Here is an 18145-nt window from a genome sequence, read left to right as displayed (position 1 = left end):
CAAAAGCTTAGCATGTCAACTCTTCCACTTCTCTTCTCCCAGCTAGGCGATGTGATGGTTGATATTGCTAGTAATATAATGCTAGCTGATGAACATATACTGTGGATGGCCCAGAGAGAAGCCAAAGCCTGTACTAGAATTGTACAGTGCTTACAAAGGATTGCAACATACCGGCTAGCTAATGGGGCTCAGGTTTACTCAACGGTAAGAATTAGCACTTTTGTTATTCATTGATAACCCTGAAGATCAAGTAAAAGCAGTACTTAATTTTTACTGAAATGTTTGAAAAGGGATTGGGATTCTGTCTGTCAGTATTGTAACACTCTGAGAACTGAGCTGAAGGGGACTGCATTTGGCCTGGGGGAAAGATAAAATTCAGAAATCAGAAATGGGGCGGATCAGAACAAGGGTGCATAGGGGGAAAAAAATTCCCCCCATCCCTGTGGGAGGGGCAGTTGGACAGCAGCTTGAAATGGTGACTTCTCTGTCCTTTCTCTTGGTCATAGGATCCAAAGCAGACCTACCAGTAAGGGGGTAGGAAGGCTTTCCATACCTCCTCTTATGGTTGGTTGGTTGGTAGGTAGATTGATTGACTGACTGATTGATTGATTTTTCACATTTTAATTTTAGTGTTAGCTAGTCTTCCAACTTCAATTCTTTGGAATTTGGAGGTTTTCTATTCTAACAATCTGGTGTATTTTGGAAGCTGATTTACTGCTTTTGCAGTATAGCATGGCGTAGCATTTTGTTTTGTTTTGTTTTATTTCAACAGTATTCTCCAAATATTGCAGTGGAAGCTTATGTAATAAAGGGCTCTAGCTTTACTGGGATGACCTGCACAGTATTTCAGAAGATAGCTGCAACAGATCGCACAGGGTTTTCTGACTACGGACGAAGAGATCTGGATGGAAGTCTTGACAAGCAACTGGGCTTTAAATGCAATGTCTCAAATACATTGTCAAGCCTAGCACTTAAGGTGAATGAAAACTTAAGACTGCATGCACGTATGTGCATGTGCTTGTACTTATGTTACAGGCACCTGTAAAATTCAGTGGAATCAAGAGATGGAACATTTTTGGGATGCTGCCATTTCAAACTACAAGCATGCAGTTGATTTAGTGATCCTTATATATGAATTAGTGAATCCGGGAGAAGGCTAAGATGAAACCAGTATCTTATTTATTTATTTTTCAAATTTCTGTTGCCGCCCATCTCTCCCAAAAGGGGGACTCTGGGCGGTTTACAGTAAAATCAAGAATTAAAACCATATAAATTGCAATATAGCAAACCAATAAATAAGGATAAAATAGATACAAAATCCAAGAGGCAAAGATTTTATTCGTTGGGGAGAGATCTGTGGTGCTAGCTACCCCCAAGTAGAACTGTTGCCCCTCCCACCCCAAGCGAGGCGGCAGAACCAGGTTTTCAAGTTCTTCCGGAAGGCCGGGAGTGAAGGAGCCTGTCTCACCTCCAGGGGAAGAATGTTCCAAAGGGCGGACACCACTGCAGAGAAGGCCCGCCTCACGGACCCCGCCAGGTGGAATTCCCTTACTGGCAGGGTTCGCAGCATGCCCTTTCTGCATAACTGGGTGGGACAGGTCAATGTTAAGGGGATGAGACAGTCCCTCAGGTAACCTGGCCCCATTTAGGGCTTTAAAGGTCATAACCAACACCTTATGTTTGCTCTATATGAATAGATCTAGTTGTGTTTTTAGACTAATTGTATGATTTTAACCTCAATGTATTAGGCTTGTTGCTTACAGTCAGCAGATTGGAGCAGCCAGTAAAACTTGTAAATGAATAAATGAAAATAAATGAAAAAAAAAATATTTTCAGCAGGCAGTTAGCTAAGTTCTTACTGGAAAGAGCGCACAAACAGGACATAAACTTGATGACCATCTTTAGTATTTAGTGGTCAGATATATTGTCTTTGTACAGAGATTCCATTTAGCTAACAACACCAGTTGATACTTCCTCCGTGAGTTTTGCTAATCCTGTTCTTTAAAACTGCAGGCAGCAGCACCCAGCCAATCCTGGCTGATCATAGAGGCTAAACAGGGCCAGCCCTAGTTAGTATTTGAAGAAGAGGCACTTGGAAATGTCAGGGCTGTTGGATAGCCTGGGAAGCTGAAAATACATCCTGGAGGGAGAGAGTGGTAAACCACCTCCAAGAAACTCCACACAGGTCACTAGGAATTGAACTTGCCTTAGAAACTTTACCTTAAAGCTACTATAAGGATAGTCTCTTCTTGTCATTAATTTGTCAACCCTTTGAGATAGGCCAGGTCAGGAAGCAGACACCACAAGAACTGCTGGAATTCTCTTGAACGGCATGATAACTGAATCTTGAAAGCCTGCCAGAATTTCCCTCTGCCTCTCTTTTATCAAAAAGAGCCAACTCCATTTTGAGTTTCCTTCTCACCCCCTCTTCCTTCTTAGGGATAAGTGGACATTTACCTAACAATTCTTGCCTCCGTTCTTCAGGTACTCCTCTATGTATTTAAATCCTGAGAAAAGTTCTTCTAAATGTCCCAAAAATTAATGTTGAAGATTCAAGCATTATGACCCCAGCAGAAAGAGATCTGTAAACATTTAAGATGTTTGTGTTTATGTGCATAAGTAATACTAGCCGTAAAGAGCTATTGTAGCGTGGTTTGCCAAATACTGAATGAGAACATCGGTGGGAAGAGAGTTGCCTTATTCTTGTGGTAATTACTGGCATTTATAGCAGCACCATCCATTGTGGTTGTAGGTTGAGTGGTAGCAAAGGTGTGGGTTTATAAATTTTTGATGTATTTGCTGCGAGGATTTGCTTCTGGGTGTTAACATCCTAACCATAATTTATCAACGATCCTTGGTTGGGAAGATGAGATGATAATCCCAAGTTTTTGATTTGTCTACCCTGCAGCTGGAGCTTTCTGGTGGTCACACATCTAAATACTAAGTGGATCCAAGTTGCTTAGTTTTGGGTGGATTGATCAGGGGCTGCCACTACGATGTCTGGGATCATTAGAACATTAAAAGCAACTCTCATATCACTGTCCTTTGAGCAGGAACTGACACTAGCACATTTAAAACCACATTGATATTCTTAGACCTGTTAGATTTCTTGCTTCCATGGTAGCTTTTGTCTACAGCATTTCCCTGCATTCCACATTTGCAAAGTTATACTCCCATGGGCCTTCTTCTGTGATGTTGGCAATTGCCCTTCTCAGAAAGCTTTGTAGATGGTTTCTCTTTCACGTACCTTCAGTTTTCACCCCAGAAGGGTTGTTCTTTTTGGTTTGTTTTTTAATTATTGCATCAGCTGGATCCTTAGTATCCTTATTAGCAGCTCTACTCTGTGCTGAATAAGGTTCTTAGAGGCAAAACTCCTGACGTGAGTTTTTCCTCTTAAGTGTTTCTTTTGTTGAAAGCAAGGTGATGTGCATTGGCCTTTTTCACTGTGACGGAGGAAGCAACTTCCTGGTGAACTCCTGCTCTTGCACAAGTGAATTTTCATGTAGAGGTGTCTGCCAAGCATGGAGTGTCCCTGTGGCAAGAGAATTGAAAGGGGAGCTGTAATTGTGGAGATCTGCTTAATTAAGATAGGAAAAAGGGGGCTTTCAGAGAGAGGAAGACATGGGGAGTCCACAATTTGGAAAAGTCCACACAGATGTTAGTCCACAGGAGCCTTTTTCCACATTTTGACCCTGGAGGAACCCTTGAAATATTTTTCAGGCCTCAGGGAACCCCTGCACATTCAGGCTCAAAAATAGGCCAGAAGTTACAAAATCACTATATTCATTTCATGGGTAGGCCTGTATATATGCATCAACAGTGTTCTTAAACTAAAAATAAAGAATGAAACTTACCTCTTTAATGTGAAGTTGCCCAAATTTGAAATATTTTTTTAAATAAATTGTGCTCTCCCAGGGAACCCCTAGTGACCCCTTGCAGAACCCTAGGGTTCCATGGAACCCTGGTTGAGAAACCCTGGTCCACAGAGATGTTGAAAGGACATTTCCACTATGGTTGACCTAATAAGTATTCTCAGCTCTACCGGTTGGCCTCCTAATTGCTGTATGGTGAATTACAGTTTTGTTTCTAGTCAGACTGTTTGGTCTCCAATTTTTTTTTTTTTTTTTTTTTTGGTGAAGCTTCAAGAATGAAATCTCCCTCCAGTAGCAAGGCAGTATTTTTTAAAAACAAAATAATGAGAAGTCTTAACCAACTTCTCAGTTTCAGAATTTTTTTTTAACTAAGCCAAAATAAATTATGCTTCTTCTGTTTCATGGGGGCCAGCACATTTCTTCTCAAGCTGAATTTGTTTTGGTGAAGCTCACTACAGTCCTAACTCTGCCTAATCATTGGTTACCCACTCAAGCACAATTTGGATTAAGTTGGGAGGCACATACTGCACAAAGTCACGTCAGGCGAACCTAATTTGTTCTGTTTATTCAGCAAATCATGGCTACATAAACCATAGCTTAATGCAGTGTACAAACTAGGCTGTAAAGTGGTTGGAAGCCCAGGTTAGGGGGTGGTTGCCCATAAGTTTAGCCTCAGAAAACTCTCCCCTTAAGAGATCAGCAGTTGGTTTCTACGATGAAGCTGCCACGTTCTCAGGAAGGACTCACGTGGCAAATTACACAAAGCTCTCTGGTTGCCTTATGCCCAATCAATCAATCTTATGAAAGGACTTTCTTGGAAAGCTTTTCTGGCCAGCCTGAGCCTCTATTGAGGAAATGCTCAATGCCGATTAATTCAGGGACAGGCATATCCAAAGCAGAGATGGCACATATGAAACACTGCTTTTTATGTTCTGTATTAACCGTACTGGCTTCCTTTTGCAGAACACAGTTGTAGAGGCTTCTATACAGTTGCCACCTGCCTTGTTTTCACAAAGGCACAAAAGAGAAATCAGGCCCACAGAGGATGCGGTCTGCAGGCTTCAACTGATTGCATTCCGTAACGGGAAACTCTTCCCGTCTACAGGGAATTCAACAACTCTAACCGCTGATAGAAAACGCCTCACTGTGGTGACCCCAGTCATCCTCACCAAAACAGGTTTGTTCCCTGCAAGGTACACTTCAGTCCCATGTTGCTTTGCCACAGAATGGCATGCCCTACTCTGTGTCTTTGCTCTGGAAATGTCATTGCTTTAATTTTAGCCTGTATAAAAATACCACTCTCTCCTTCTTTATAATCAAACAAGATGGCGTAAGTCTACCCTATCAGGACGTTCCCATCAATGTGACCCTGCGGCGCATTGCACATGGAACAGAAGCTGTTGCAGCTCAGTGGGACTTTGATTTACTGAATGGACAAGGTGGCTGGAAATCAGATGGATGCCACATCCTTTTTTCTGATGAAAATGTGACAACCATACAGTGTTTCTCACTAAGTAATTATGCAGTCCTGATGGTAGGTGATAATGTTTGCTTCTTTGAGGTTGTGGGGAGCCAATAATGTTATCCAAATGTGTTGCATAGTTGGGTGTTAATATCAAAGTATCAAACTGTCAGGATAACTTGGATAACTTTTTTTTATATATATAACTTTTTTTGTTCATGATTTAGGCTCAAATCCCTCTTCTCTTTGCTGAAGTGGAAACCTGTAGTCCAGACTTTATAACTTAAAAGGATGATTTATGGACATGAGAGAGGCGGATTAGGCTACTAAGTTTTGAAATTGCAAATGTTCTGTTAAATAGGGGAAGATAAGGAAGATAAATGAGATAAGAAATCTGACAGATCCTGGGCTATTAAAAATATAAAAGAAAACAAGTAGTGTTTTTCGTACTAGTTTCAAATACTTAAAAATACTTCCAGTGGTCTTTGGATACGTAGGATCATTAGACCTCAAAACTTTAATTGGTATTAGATCTTCTTATTTTAAAAAAAAGTATGTGACACTATGGTCTGTGAAGGAAAAGGCTCCTTTTTTAACTGGGTATCAGCTGTTCTAAGCTGTGTCTGTGTGTGTGTATAGCGTATGATGAGTACATGACTAGATAAAAGCAAATACATACACACAGTCCACACAATTATATACAGAACTGATGAAGGGATACAGTAGTGGCCTCATAACTGGATATCCAGTTCAGCTATCCAGGCAATCACTTCCGGTATTGCTTCGTGCAGATCTTCTAAGGAGCCAGGGAACGCATCTCGTGGGCAGTCTTGCACAGTGTGTTTAATAGTTTGCATATCGGCACCACAGTCGCAACAAGGAGAATCTTTCCAGCCCCGTTGACACAGAGCAGAGGCACTCCTTCCAGTATCACATCTGATTCTATTCAATTTTGTCAGCAGTTAATTGGCATCATCTCAGCAGTATTTTCCTATTCCTTTGATTCATATAATTTCCTATTCCTTTGATTCATATAATTACATGCAGCCCTTTCATGAAAGGGAAATCCTGCTTTTAAAAAGCATGAAACAAAGTTATGTTTTGGATAATATTTATTAGATTTATATCCTGCCTGCATTTGTATAAATCAAGGCAGCATACATAATGTTCCTTCCTCCCCCTGTTTTCCCCACAACACTCTTGAAAAGTGGGTTGGTCTGAAAGAGAATGACCAGTCCAAGGTCACCCAGCTGGCATCGATCCCTAAGGGAGGACTAGAACTCACTGTCTCCTGGTTTCTACTCCGTCATCTTCACCACTTCAGCAAACTGGCTTCCAATAAAATACGTAAATAGTAAATCCATTTCAAATTAAATAGAACACCTGGATTTTGGGAGAGAGTCTTCTTGCTTTCTCTTTTCAGAGATTAGCACCCAGCGATGCTGTTTTGTTCTTGTGATGCTCCTGTGCTTGTTTTAAGCCAAAGTTTTCTGTTGCCTTCGGCACCATTCTTACATTGCCGTACGAATGCATTTAATCCTGCTATTATGAATGCCAGTACAGCCATTCTAGTCTATGCTCTTCCTCTATCAGGGCTATGCTTATTTGTATCCAACACTGGTTTTGGTTCTAGCATTTCACACATTATGGATGTTAACATGCCTCTAATCCTGCCAGTAATTAACTTGCTGGTGGATCTGCCCGGTAGCCTCCTTAAGAAATTACCCTCTGTGCGTTATGAGCCAGTCTTTAGTTCCCATCTCAGTTTCCCCTCTTGAGGAGGTCTTGATGAAAGGGTGGAAGGAAAACTGCAGGAGGAGTGATCTGCTTAAGTAGATGCTATGTTCTAAGATATACTGAGATTGTATGGCATTCTTACATAGTCTTGTGTTTAATTTATAATCGTCCTTACGTCAGATGGAGACCCAGATTGGACTAACATTATGAATTGTGTCCTATTGTTTTGCCTGTCAGGATTTGACAGGGTATACCCAGTCCGCTGATCTTCTACATCCAGTTATCTATGTGTCTGCTGTGATTCTGCTGATGTGCCTCTTGATGATCAAAATTAGCTACATATATCACCACAGGTAGCATAATTCTGAATGTATATTAAATTAACTGGATTAAATCAACTAACATTTATGAGGGCTGTGCATTGGCACTAACAAAACATCTTCCTTCAAAGCATTAAAGTAAATCCTTTGCAATCTTCGCTGCTGATTTCCGTTGGGTTGCCAACACAGCAAAGGGCATGTCTGTTTGCACTTCAGACTGAGGAACAGCCTTTGAAACAAATGCACAAGGCTTGCGAAAATACAGCCGCTTGACAGCTTTGAAGAGAGATTTTCCATTTGTGTTGGCACGTTTCATGAAATATTTCTTTCTAATGCTTTGCACGGTTCTAATATTTAACCAAATCTGTCTGGCTATATGTATGTATGTAGATTAGTACTAGATATACAGAAGTCCACATTTAATTAGCAGAAGTAATGGTATATTGCTAGATTCAAGATATTAAATAATCAAAGAGTTCAATAATGTCTTTCTCTGTCATCCACATTTGTTATACCATAAGCTCATAATCTGTAATGGTGAAGTCTGCTCCAGACCTGTTCTTAACATTTTATTTATTTGTCCTTGTACTGAGACACATTCTGACACTTGAGGCACTGATATGGTTATTTCTGTGTTTTAATTATTTTGATATATACGTAGGTATCATCTTGCTGTTGCATCTCTAAAGAGTCATATGGTCATAATATTCATTGCAGCTATATAAAGTGCTTGTAAAATTCATTCTTTTACTAATTTGCTTTTCCATATTTTAATTTATTCTTGACTGATACAGCATCCAAAATACAGAGGGGCAAATAGCATAATGTAAGATTGTGCAACCCACCCACCCCACCATTCTCAAATTTATAGAGATTGCAGAATCTGTAATTTATGATGTTGTTCCAATAATTTAGCGTACTGGCTAAATAATTTGGGGGCTGTGGAAGGATTGGTAGCTTCAGATAGATCTCAGTAACAGATCTATAAGGTCAAAGAGAGTTTTCTGCAAGAAACCAACTCACTGCTGAACTTCAGTCAAAAGCTGGGAAGTATTGGCTTTGTTCTAGAACATTTACATAAATTGATAAGCGTGAACAAGCAGGATTATTTCATGGAAAGTGAGCATTAATTCTAAAACATGCTCGAAAATCCTTGCAGTTCACAGGAACATGGACAGAAAGAAAGTGTTCTTAGTCATGTTACAGTAGGAAATCTTCCCTGAAGATTAAAACTAGTATGCCTTAGCTGATAATGCTGTCTGATTTTGGCTCTCCCCCCCCCCCAGTATTATGAAGAAATCTGATTTTATGGTTTAATATTTGTAAATAAGTTTTTGCATTGATTATTTGAGTTTAATAAGGGTCAGGATAGATTCACTTTTTGGGGACTATAATTAAAAATAATTTCTTTGTCTAATAGAACAATATTTAGGTATGTCTAGGAAATAACTGCTATGTTTTTGTCATTTGACAGCGTCATCAGGATCAGCCGTAAAAGCTGGCACATGTTGATTAACCTCAGCTTTCATATTTTCTTGACATGTGTGATATTTGTTGGAGGCATAACCCAGAGCAAGCATGCTAGCATCTGCCAAGCAGTAAGTGAAAGGTGTATTGGAGAAATTTCAGTAAAAGGAATAGTAAAGAAGAAGCTCAAGGGTGAAGACAGTTAAAGATTATTTTTAAAATAGGTGAATGTTAACTGTTCATTTTCTGGAACTTTATGTTCTGGGCATCCATTTATTGTTTAAACAATTACCATTCCAGGATGCATGATCAGGTCACAGATCAAGAGTCTGGTAGCACCGTTTCAGACTAGCAAAGTATATTAAAAGGCATAACCCTTCATGAGCTACAGCTCATTTCATCTACAGCTACGTGGAGTGGCCAAACTGATGTAACATTTGAAAAGGGAATGAGGCAAGGTGGGGAGGAAAAGAAAAGGTGGTTGTGCAGATGGAGATTACATGTGAGATAGATTACAAGAATCTCATCAGCAGCTGATGAGTTAAGACCCTAGCCCGAAACATCTTCGTGTATGTGAGTTCTGGAGTCTCTTGTTCTATACTGCTGGTGTCGTTTCATTGTTCTAAGACTTAAAACAATGAACAACAACTACTCTGAGATCTCTATTCAAGTGTCCTGGACAGTTAAAATGCTCTGCTATTACTTGGTCCTTATTTTGAGTCCTGATGTCCAACTTGTGTCCATTAATTCTTTTTCCCAAAGGTCATAGGACTCCCAAGACAAGGTCCTAACAACAATCACAGCTGCGGTACTGATTTATAGCAGCCTTCCCCAGTGTCCTTTAAATGCATGGGGCTAAACTGCCAGATGCTTTCATGGCCGTTGCTGAGAATTCTGGGAGGGTCCCCTTGCAGGAGAAGGCTGATTTTGTTTATTTTGTCAATTAGCATTCTAAAAGAAGACAAAAATCAGCTTGAACAAATTCTGTAGAAATTCAGGGGAGTTGCCTTGATGGCTCTTCTGTGGATTAGTACACCATGTTTTTAGCATCAAAACATGCAAAAGGTTCTGTTTCCTCTTTGTTCATTTCTAAACCCTTTAATAACAATGTAAAATATGCCACTTACAGCTAACATGACATATATCATTTGTACTATGATATTCATAATGGAAAACTTGCCCTTTTAGTTCTGTGGAGCAGGGCCATGAAACCTATGGTTCTCCCAAAATTTAGCCTTCTCTGAAGCCAAAAAAAGATGTTGTTAAATACATGGTGGATAATCATGCTCACTGTATTTAATTAAATTCTAATACATTTTTGTCTTGGTCCCACCTCCCTTTACAAAGTAAAGTGTCTGGCCTGAGCAAGAACATACTTTTTTTGCTGTAGCTAGATGAATTCGATATGGTTTGGAGTGAAGATGTTTAATGAAAATGAATAGGAAAGTGCCATCTTGCATATTGTGAAATGTTAACCAAATTGCAGGTTTCCTGGGGCAGTGTCACTGTCTGCTGCCATTATAATTGTGTTCTTTCTCATAAAGGGATCTCTGAGCAGCAGACAAAGCAGTGTTAAAAAACAATATACTTCATAAAAAGATAATTAAGAGTTTGGTAAACGTATATATTTTGAAGGGTGAGCAAGTTATTTATTTTGATCAGTCTTAACAGCTGCTGTGTATAATACATTTCTATTCCTTATCAAGGTTTACCAATTATTTACAAAACAAGCTGCTGGAGATTTTGAGAGTGAAGAAATGAAACGTGGCTCTTTTGTCTGACATGGAGTTTTTGATGGCTGTTTTCCAGGTTGGGATAATCTTGCACTATTCTACCCTTGCCACTCTGTTGTGGATGGGAGTCACATCTAGGAACATCTATAAGCAAGTCACTAGAAAAGCCAAGCAGTGCCAGGATCCCGGGGAACCACCCCCTCCTCCAAGGCCGATGCTGAGGTGAGAAACTGGCATCGGCTCTCTTTCTTGCAATCCTCTTGCCACACTTGACTGGACTAAATTTGATTGAGTAGCTGAAACACTTGTGCAGTATGTCAAAAGACCAAGGCTGTTGCGGAGGTCACAAAAGTCCAGATTGCAAAGGCGTGGACACTATCTTGAACCCTTCTCTCAGCGCTTGCAAAAAACCAATTGTTTTGTTTCACTACATGTCTAATTACTTTTAACTTCCCGTGAATGTGTTGAAGCTGAAATCAAGAATTGGCCTTTATTTCTTGATAGTCTGTTGCCCTTCCTTTTTTTGTTGGGTGGGATTCAGAAGAGAAGGAAAAATGTTCATTTTTATTTTTATGCAAAACTCCTAAGGGAAGCATACAATAAACCATCAGCAATAACAAAATTAGAAATGCAGGAAAGTTTCTTTACTGGTAGAATTGCTAATCAGAATTCATTCTCTTGCAATGTCTCCATTTTAATCAGTTAATACAGCCTTTCTCAACTTTTTGACCCTGGAGGAACCCTTGAAATATTTTTCGGGCCTCGGGGAACCCCTGCACATTCATGCTCAAAAATAGGCCAGAAGTTACAAAATTATTATTTCCATTTCATGGGTAGGCCTGTATATATGCATTAACAGTGTTCTTAAAGCTAAAAATAATGGAACTTACCTCTTGAATGTGAAGTTGCCTGAATTTGAAATAATTTTTTAAATAAATTGTGCTCTCCTGGGGAACCCCTGGTGACCTCTTGTGGAACCCTAGGGTTCCATGGAACCCTGGTTGAGAAACCCTGAGTTAATATGTGAAGTACTGCTTTATAATTCAATAGTAGAAGTGTAAATCACAAAGAAAATACAGGATATATAAAATTTATTTTAATCATTAATTAAGCCAGATACCTATAATTCAGCAGAACAGATGTCATCACTTGCAAGGAATTTTCATGGTGAAATGCTGATGTAAATAAGATCTGTGGTGCCAACATGACTTGGAAGCATACCTCAGACAACCACCCATTTTAAGGAATATAATTACAGACTCTGCTACTGGGTGATAGAAGGCAGTTCTTTTCCATCTTTCCTTTTTTTTAAAAAATAGACTACTTGAACAAGCTTTTCCTTAGTCTAACTAATTTGTCAGAGTATTAAAGAGATTCCGGTAGCCTACCCTTTATTCTTAAAAAATCAGGAGGAGTCTGGCAGTACCTTTTCTGACCACCCAATTTTATTAAAAAAGGATAATCCTGTGAGCCGCAACTCACTTCCTCAGGTGATGAAGGGAGCTGCAGCTCATGAAAGCTGGTGCCTTTTAATGAAATGGCTTAGTCAGAAAAGGTGCTGCCAGACTCCCCCTGGTCTTTGCTACTCTCCTAAGGCACATCTCTTCCTACAGTGTTCACACTTCGTTTGGTGTCTCTCTGTCTCAATATCATTTGGAATCAGTGTGCTCTTGCAAATAGTCATCCTTTGTTTTCATTACTTCCCCTGAAAGTAAGTAACACAGACCTATTTCAGGTCAGATACTACTTTTGTATCCAATAATGTGTTGTTCTACTTTCTTCCTTTCTCACAGCCCTGTTAACAGTACACTACACAAGTCTTTGAACTTCTGCCTCCACTTGTTTTTTTTTAGATTTTTTATCCCGCCTTTATTACTTTGTAAGTAACTCAAGGTGGGGAACATACCTAATACTGACAGTTTTTACTCATGTTATCTGTTAAACAACCAAGATAAATGCATTTCTTTGAAAGGAGCAAAATTCTGCTACATTATGTGTAAGCTACGGCCACAAATGTTTGCCAACAGTTATTGATATTACGGGATAACTCTGCTTGCTTTATAGAATGTATTTTATTGGTCAATGGCCAAAATAAAGTTTCTTTACCTACCTACCTACCTACCTACCATAACAACAACCCTGTGAGGTGGGTTGAGCTGAGGAAGAGTGACTGGCCCAAGGTCACCCAGCCAGCTTTCATGCTTAAGGCGGGACTAGAACTCTCTTTACGCCTGATTGGCTCTCGGGCTGAGAGAGAGGGACTGGCCCAAGGTCACCCAACCGGCTTTCAGGCCTAAGGCGGGACTAGAACTGTCAGACTCCTGGTTTCTAGGCCAGCACCTAAATTAAATCTGTCCCTTCAAGAACTCTGCCTTTAGTTGTTTTCCTGCTTTCAGATGGTCAGTTCTCATTAATAGTGTGTCACCAGCATTAAATCCAGTTTCAGTCCCTTACTCACTGTGGTAAAATCGCGCCAGAGACAACTTTATCCCATAAGGGTTTTATGTATTTTACTTACCTGCTATTTTACATAAAGGCTATGTTTCATTTGCTATGTTCTTATTGAGATTTATGATACTGTGATCTTTAAGTATTAGATTCTTTTTTCATTTCTTAATTGCAAATGATCACCAGAAAGGCAAAACATAAATGTTTGTGTATATATAAATACTATCACCAGCAGATAATTTGGCATCATGTGTGATGCCGTGTACTCCTATTAACTGAACATCTGCAGTGTGGGATGTATGTTGTTCCCCTTGAAACTTGCATATAATCCACACGGAGAAGCTAAATGGCAAATAAGAAGGCACATCTAGCCTTCAAACTGGAAAGGGAAATTCTTCATGGCAGAAGAGAATATTTATAAAACTGAGATGTATCATTTATGCATAGGCCTCCCTTCACACACCCTCAAACTGGATAATATTTTCAGAATGCATGAGAGAGGCTGTGTGCAGTTATTTGGATGTGAAAATCACAAACTTTCAGGGTGACCTTAAGGTATCAAGATATCAAAGAGACAAGATATCAAACATTTTTAATATGTTGAAGTGAAACTCAAGAAATTTTAGCCAGGAAAAAAAGACCTGCAAACTTAATTGGTCCCATGCATGGAAAGATTGCTAGCCAATATGTATTTCTTTTAAATATTGTAAGCCTCTAATGAAATATAATTGAAGCTATCCTGGGACTAACATATCAGTCGGCTTATTCTCCATATACATTTTTATTATATGCCTATATAATGTGCTAGCTCTTCCATTAAAAAAAATTCAAAACTACCTTGGATGATACGTCGAATAGAAAAATATTCCTAAGAAAGGAAGAGGAGATTTCAGCTAGCCTTATCTGTCATTTCTCTTGCTCCAGATCACGGTTTCTCACTTCCCCAGGGGTAGAAGGGTGCTCTACCTTGTTCATTAAAATAATTCGCTCCATCTTTGTCCACAAGGTGGCAGACACTGATCAGCTTTCCTTCAAATTGAATGGAACATTGTAAAGTCGTGATGTTAATTGCATTTTATTTCCTGCTCATACAAATAATACAAAAGTACAAGAAGCAAAACTGATGTGGGGTTTTCCTGTACCTGAGATCTCAAAGAACTGGTACCAGAATAGAAGTACTACGTGCTACAAGGAGTACTACAATAATAGTCCATTCAGAGAAAGAAATATTTTTGTAAGGCAGAAATATACCTTTCTCTGAAAGGAATATTATTGTTTGGACCATTCATTCATTCATTCATTCATTCATTCATTCAAATTTAGTTACCGCCCATCTCCCCCAAAAGAGGGACTCTGGGCAGTTTACAATAAAATCAGGCTCCAAATATAAACATTAAAATCTCATGAAAACAATTATTATAAAGTACAGTAAATAAATATAATTTCCATTCATTGCAGGAACCATCCCTCATGGATAATGTGTATATAGATAGTACACAATTGTCCAGACTACTTTTTTCCAGCAGTCAGACAAACATTTCTGCAACATTGAATTCTGTTTCTTTGTAAGCCATTTGTCTTTTCAGAATGCTTTTTCATCCATGTCTTGTTATAATTATGATTCCCACTGAATACAAAGACTAAAGAATATTGGTGTGCTTGCATTTTTTGAGAAACAAAATGACCATTGCAAATCTAAAGCAGCTGTTTGAGCCATAGGCCCCTTGAGGATTCCTTGAAGCCCCTGTCCTTTGAAGTCAACAGTGCAGCAAGGGTTATTTTTTATGCGGCAGTCATCTTGTATATATTCCAAAACTTTTTTTAAAAAAAGTAAAATCTTGGTTGTTACATTACATTGGAAACAATAGATTATACTGTGCTGTGCTAGCTTGTATCGCCTTTTAGCTGGGCAGCAGAACAATTCAAACTACTGCCCGTCTTTATGCAAGACAAATACATCCTCGGTTAAAAGTACTAGGATGCTATCCTGTCACTTCTCACTCTTTGTGGCCCAGTGGGCAACAATTTGCCAGGAATGTGTGTCAGTAACTCTGCTCTTACAAGCTCATGCTCATAATACTAGTAATGGCGTCTTATATATTATTCCCAGCTTTAAAAGAATCTCCTTTATGGATTTATGTTTCCTGCACTGTGTGACTGTTTCAGAAACATTTGCAGACAATGAAACATTGATTTCATTTACTTCTAAGTGTATCCTTTCAGTGGGCTGGAGTTAAACTCTTCACCAGAACTTCAACCTCAACATTTGTAGAAGTAGTTGTGCCTTTAGTTTTGTCCCGTTGCAATTCATGTACTCGCCTCTAAGGGTAGCAGCCTTGTAGCCAGAAAAGCGGGGTGTGGAGTGCTTCTTCATGATTTCACCCCACCCCTCTCTTCCCCTTGCACTTGGAGCAAAGATTTAGCCGTTCTCTGGAATTTGTTAAGAAGAATCAGAAAATGTAAAGAGGCGAAGCCATCCACGGCATCTGGTGCAGGTTAAGCAGCAGAGATCGGCAGCCACGTAAGATACTTCTGTCCATGTAATAATCCCACTGACGAACCTCACTGGAGGCATAGGGGCAGGACCCCTTTAATTTTGATCTATCTGCCTCTTTAGTTCATGATCACTGAAACAATATAAAGTCTTTTCAACAGGATTATGGTTTAGAATCATGTTCTAGTATGTTCAAGGGCGCAGATGGTAAATCATGTTTCTGATTGTTTAAACCAGTACTTGGCATCTGCCTTCATTTTTAGGTTCTACCTGATTGGTGGAGGAATCCCTGTCATAGTTTGTGGGATAACAGCTGCTGCAAATATAAGGAATTATGGAAGCAAACCCCACTCGGCATAGTGAGTATTGCCTTATTGACTTGGAGCTGGAGGGTGAGAAGGGCCTGATCTGAAATAGTTGTAAAGGCTGAGTTAGATCCTGCGTGGGAATGCCTTTCTTAGGATTTTTTTTTTTCTTTTTTTTGCAGTTGTTGGATGGCATGGGAACCAAGTTTGGGAGCTTTTTATGGACCTGCTGGCTTCATTATTTTTGTAAACTGCATGTATTTTCTCAGCATATTTATACAACTGAAAAGGCACCCTGAACGTAAATTTGAATTTAAGGAACCGAATGAAGAGCAGCAGCGTCTGGCCACCAATGAACACGGCAGCCTGAACAATCAAGACTCTCTGTCTCTGTCATTGGTTTCCACTACAGCTCTGGAAAATGAGCATAGCTTCCATACACAACTTCGGGGCGTGAGCCTCACTTTATTTCTGTATGTGGCTTTGTGGATTTTGGGGGCCCTCTCTGTTTCATCATCTTACCCCTTGGATTTAGTATTCAGTTGCTTTTTTGGACTCCTGTGTTTGTGCCTTAGCAGTTTTTTAATACTTCATCATGGCGTTAATAGGGAAGACGTCCGGCATTCTTGGCTAATGTCCTGCTGTCCTGGAAGGAGCACGTATTCGGTACAGGTTAACATTCAGCCCTCTTCCAGCGGAAGCGGCCCGAATGGCGATTCTGCCAAGTGCACCAATAGCAGTGCAGAATCATCATGCACTAACAAAAGTGCATCAAGCTTAAAAAATTCTTTGCAAGGTTGCAAATTAACCAATATCCAGGTTGCGGCAGCCCAGTGTCCCCCGGGTCTTGTAGCACCAAGCGCTGCCCCTCTTGACAACAGTCTTACCGAACACTCTGTAGACAACGAAATCAAAATGCACGTGGCCCCTTTAGAGATGCCTTTACGGACAAACGGGCACCCAAGTCGCCACCACAAAAACAGAAGCAAAGGACACCGCGCCAGCAGACTGACTGTCTTGCGGGAGTATGCTTACGATGTTCCCACCAGCGTGGAAGGGAGCATCCAGAATGGCTTGATTAAGACGCGTCCAACTCTTGCCGAAGGGCATTCAAGGACCCGAAGAGCTTACTTGGCATACAGGGAACGGCAGTATAGCCAGTCCCAGCCAGACAGCAGCGACGCTTATAGCACTCTTCAAAAAGGGCACCGGAATACCGATAAAACGATGCCACCCATCTTCAGAAAGGACACACTGAGGAAGCCCATAGTGGTTGAACTGGAAGGGCAGCAGAAGTCCTATGGCTTGAATTTAGCTGTCCAGAACGGACCCCCAAAAAGCAGCACCCAGGACGGGGCATTTCTGAGTGCCGACAGCACTGGAAATATCAGGACTGGCTTATGGAAACATGAAACTACTGTGTAGTGCTACTGAACATCCCTAAAAGGGTTTAAAAGGACCATTGTTTTCTGCTCTGAATAATGTTCTGTGGTTGACTCATAAAGGTATTTTGAATGGGAGGGTCCTAGGTAGGAGAGATCTGCCATTGGATACGCTTTTAGAAAGTATATCTGTGACATTTTTACAGTACTGTTGCTCTTTCATGGCTCTTTCACTACCAGTCTCTGTTTTGAGATTGGACAGTTAATTTTTTTCCCCCATGTAAGATCATTCTTCGATATGTCCGACACATTTCACTTTTGTATTTAAACGTGTAAAATAAATTACTTACTTTAAAGTTCCCAGTGCAGTCATAAGGCTTCAGTCTTCTCTCTTACTGGCCATAAGCTCTGTGGCTGGCTAACTGTGCGTAGGATTGCATTTTTGGGACTTGACACAGTACTCTACCCCAAATGTGCGGTGTGTTGTCTAGCCAACCTCCAAGTCCTCATATAGCTTAAAATAATGTAGCATTCTTGTATGTTTAAGGACCGGTATATGGCTTAATGGGTTATTTATCAAGAAAGTGTTACCTGTTCAGTATTAGACACACACAGCCAGAGAATATAGCAGCCAGCCACTGGATCTAACAGTTTAATATCTATATATAAATACACACACTCCTTTTGTGAATTACTGTATTTAAAATGTCATAGGTGTTTACTTAAAGAAATGGAGTTGCTGAATGTAGCAGTACATGTGTTGTGCAGATAGGCTTGTCATGGTGCAGAACTGTGAAGACCTTTCAGGTGACAAGCTTAGAATTGCCATGAGATGATGTATGAAATACCAGTTGTAGCAAGAAACAAAGATTTTGTAAGCTTAAATACAAACATAATTTAAGGTTTGTGACTCACAAACCTTCTG

General features: G+C 40.0%; 1 protein-coding gene across 1 annotated transcript in view; it reads left to right on the top strand.

Moving 5' to 3' along the window:
* Positions 1–17588, top strand: part of ADGRA3 (adhesion G protein-coupled receptor A3) — a 51245-nt gene extending 33657 nt beyond the window's left edge. The window contains exons 11-19 of the mRNA XM_063310714.1: positions 43–204; positions 773–976; positions 4836–5049; positions 5198–5406; positions 7309–7424; positions 8866–8989; positions 10668–10813; positions 15797–15892; positions 16021–17588. Coding sequence (XP_063166784.1) covers positions 43–204; positions 773–976; positions 4836–5049; positions 5198–5406; positions 7309–7424; positions 8866–8989; positions 10668–10813; positions 15797–15892; positions 16021–17263 — 2514 coding nt within the window. The 3' untranslated portion in view covers positions 17264–17588. The remainder of the gene's footprint in view (positions 1–42; positions 205–772; positions 977–4835; positions 5050–5197; positions 5407–7308; positions 7425–8865; positions 8990–10667; positions 10814–15796; positions 15893–16020) is intronic.
* Positions 17589–18145: the final 557 nt, after the last annotated feature.

Source organism: Candoia aspera, chromosome 8 (genome assembly GCF_035149785.1).
Source record: "Candoia aspera isolate rCanAsp1 chromosome 8, rCanAsp1.hap2, whole genome shotgun sequence".
NCBI classification, from domain to species: Eukaryota; Metazoa; Chordata; class Lepidosauria; order Squamata; family Boidae; genus Candoia; species Candoia aspera.
Note: the sequence above shows the minus strand (reverse complement) of the source record. Positions and strands in the feature narration are given on the sequence as shown.